Source organism: Trichogramma pretiosum, unplaced genomic scaffold (assembly GCF_000599845.2).
Source record: "Trichogramma pretiosum strain Unisexual culture from Peru unplaced genomic scaffold, Tpre_2.0 scaffold17, whole genome shotgun sequence".
Classification (NCBI taxonomy): Eukaryota; Metazoa; Arthropoda; class Insecta; order Hymenoptera; family Trichogrammatidae; genus Trichogramma; species Trichogramma pretiosum.
Genome location: NW_019641225.1, coordinates 1,600,863 through 1,604,020, shown reverse-complemented (window position 1 = coordinate 1,604,020; position 3,158 = coordinate 1,600,863). Strand labels below are relative to the sequence as shown.

Sequence of the window (3,158 nt, the reverse complement as noted above, 5' to 3'; positions counted from 1 at the left end):
ATTATAATCCAAATCGATTTTACGCGCTTTTAACTATATCTCTCTCTCTCTCTCTCTCTTTCTTCCTTCCTCTCTATCTCTCTTTGGACGGCCTCTCGAAGTGTCTCTCTCAGTCTGTTCACCGGCTGCCCTCGTAGCCACCTCCGTGATCGTAATCGACGCTCTGGCTATGTGTATGCCCCTGGCTGAATTGGGGATGTTTCACTATCTCGTAAGAAGTTTTGTGTCCTGCAAGCAGAAAAGAGAAAAAAACCAATGCAAAAAAGCGCACCATTAGCCTTTGGGGAAAAAAGAATTACAAGAAGCAGCAGCAGGTGTAATTATTAATTGTATTATTTTTGCAGTAAATAGAGCAGGATCATGAAGCTCGGCAGAGATGTATAATATGTATGTATTGTATGTATGTATGTATGTATAAAGATTGATCTAGAGAATATGATGAAATAATAGAGATTAAAAAATGCGTGATATCCAATTCGTCGATGCGTGCATAATGAAAGTACAATATATGCCATGGGCAATTATGTATTATTATTCGGTTACATGGCACGATTATCTCCTCAACGAATTGGGTTAATAATAAAATAGCTGTTGGATGTTTTTGGTTAATGTAATGGTTGATGCATGATTTTTTTTATTTTTTGGTAACGAAATAAAGAAAGAAGCAGAATCAGCCAAAATACATTTTAAGCAAAAGCTACCTTTTTTCAGCTACCTCCACTACGTGGCTATCTGTAAAGATTTTATTCAATTTTAGATAAAAAAAGCTGTTCAAAGTTTTTTTATAAACGATTGATTGCAATTAAAAATTCAAGAATATCATTGTGGTGTTCAATGAGTTTATGAATGGATGAGTTAACATGGATGAGTTTATTATGGATCGTTCTTTATTTCGCAAAAACTCCAAACAAAAGAGTGCACGAGTATATGAAAATAAAACAACATTTGTTACACATTGTAAATGATTCAATGACGACAGTTTTATAATATACGATAGATATGACAACATGATAACGACGACGAGATTAACGCAAAATAAAAAAAAAATTGAAAAAAAAAAGAAAAGGACTTCAATCAAAAGTTTCGAAAAATTCCACGCGGCTGTGTCACTCACCCGACGATTTTTTCAGTGCCACCGCGAGCGCAATGGCCAGCGCGACCTTGGCCACCACCAGGGCCTTGCCCGCGAGCATCGCCACCAGATGGATCTTCATGTAGAGCAGGGCGGCCTTCATGAATCCGGCGAACGCCACTATGTACTTGCCCATGCCCTTCATCTTCTTCTTCTTGCCTCGGCCTGCGGAAGTAAACGTGATCCATTTTTTTTCATTATTATCATTGCTATCGATCGACGGGAGAAAATCGCGTTGCGGTTGCCGTTGCGTTGCTGTACGAGTGGAATTTACGGTTTGGATTTTACATAAAAGCATGCGGATGAGCTTGGTAAAATAATTGATGGTTATAGAAGCCAGTGGGGATATAGAACAAATGACCTAGATACTTATTTGGTAGAACTGATACACCGATGCATTGGCCTAGATACCGCCTACCAGCCTTTGTATGCAAATTATTAATATATCGATGCGAGATATTCGGTACGTCATCGAGATACATTTTTTCATTTCTATTTTATACGTTTTAACGGATTTAAATGATTTTCTAGTTTTAGATTAATCGACGTTTGTTTAGAAATTTACTATATCGATATATTTTCTTTAACGAAATAACTAGTTTATATTTACGAAGCTCAAAAATCGAAACCACAATAGGATCACAAACCGCGATTTAACTAGTGATTGTCTATTGCGACTCACCCTCTTCTACAGCCGTATCGTCGTCGTCGTCTCGATCGTCGTCCTCGGCATCGGTAGCAGCAGCTCTGCCGGTCGCCACAACAACACCACTACTATCATTCCTGACGCTCATCGCCTCGACGACATTGACGTTATTATTGGCGACGATGGAGCGTCGCCGAGACAAGGCACAAGCACCAACACAGGGCCTATTATCGTTATTATTATTATCAACATCGTCGTGTCGCACCTCATTATTATTAGCACTCGTAGCGGCGACGACTACGGCCGGCGACGGCGACAACGATCTCACTCTCGGCACAAGAAAACGTCGCCTCATCGGCGTCGTCGTTATCGGTGGTTGTCGATTATTATTGTCGTTAACATTGTTGCTGTCGTCGACGGCTGCCTGTTGTTGGTCTTGGGCTATTACGAGCGCGGCACAGCAGGCCAGGCAGAGTACGAGCCTGGGCAGCATCTTCGTGGTAAACTGGCCGCGGGCGCGAACCGACAATTTCATTTATACCGCGCTTTATTATAATGCGTTATACTGCCGATGCTCTGGCCGCCTATGCGCATACATAGTAGTAGGTAGGCAGGTAGAGAAATTGCCCCACACACGCGCGCTTGCTCCCCAACGTCCAGCAGCTACGGAAAACAACAACAGCAACGTAAAAGAAGTAGAAGAGGCACGTAATATACAGAGTAACACGTCCGCGGAGAAGCAAGCCAAGCCGCACAATTAGACGAGTTCCGAAGCTTTACAGAGCGTGAATTAGCGAGCTCGCGTAAGGGGGCCTAGTATACAGTAGGTATATATGCATACATGCATGCGCAGTGGATATAGCCAGCAGTAACATATATACATAGTTAGCTAACAGCCAACGCCTCGGCAGTAGCAGCATCCGCGTTCGTATATCGCGAGCGAGCGCGAGAGAGAGAAAGATACGGACCTCCTTCCTTTTTACGTCATAATACTCGGCGCGCTCGCGTATATACGTACAAGTGCGCACGATTCGCTAACTGATTTAGATAAGTGCGCTACTCCTCGCTCGCTAGATAAACGGTAGTTTTTAGAGCTGGCCGCTGGCCATCCACTGCAGCCGCCGCCGCCGCCGCCGCCACCACCACCACCTCCTCTATGCATCTGCATCTGCTGCTGCTGCTTTTTTTTGCGTGCTGCTGGGCTAATTGTTGCGCGAGGTGAAACCTTTCCGAGCGCGCGGGTGTAATTAATGTTTTGAGGAACGCGACTACGTACGTGTGCACACGTACACGCATACACACATTTTTATAACCCATATAGACGGATTATTGTCGATGTGTTATGCTACTGCAGATGCTGATGATGATGATGATGATGAT

The 3,158-nt window shown here is 43.4% G+C and overlaps 1 protein-coding gene across 1 annotated transcript; it reads right to left on the bottom strand.

The window, feature by feature from the left end:
* Positions 1-89: 89 nt before the first annotated feature.
* LOC106649077 lies at positions 90-2,271 on the bottom strand. The gene is made up of 3 exons (XM_014366348.1): positions 1,815-2,271; positions 1,115-1,297; positions 90-228 (listed from the first exon to the last, which is right to left on the bottom strand). Exons 1-3 carry the CDS (start codon positions 2,269-2,271, stop codon positions 119-121), a joined length of 750 nt encoding a protein of 249 aa, XP_014221834.1. The 3' UTR covers positions 90-118.
* Positions 2,272-3,158: the final 887 nt, after the last annotated feature.

Excerpts from the sequence above, each read along its gene's own strand:
- LOC106649077 (XM_014366348.1), bottom strand. The coding sequence starts at position 2,271 with ATGCTGCCCAGGCTCGTACTCTGCCTGGCCTGCTGTGCCGCGCTCGTA. Across the intron at positions 1,298-1,814 it reads CGATACGGCTGTAGAAGAGG|GCCGAGGCAAGAAGAAGAAG; the intron begins GTGAGTCGCAAT and ends TTACTTCCGCAG. Across the intron at positions 229-1,114 it reads GGCACTGAAAAAATCGTCGG|GACACAAAACTTCTTACGAG; the intron begins GTGAGTGACACA and ends TTCTGCTTGCAG.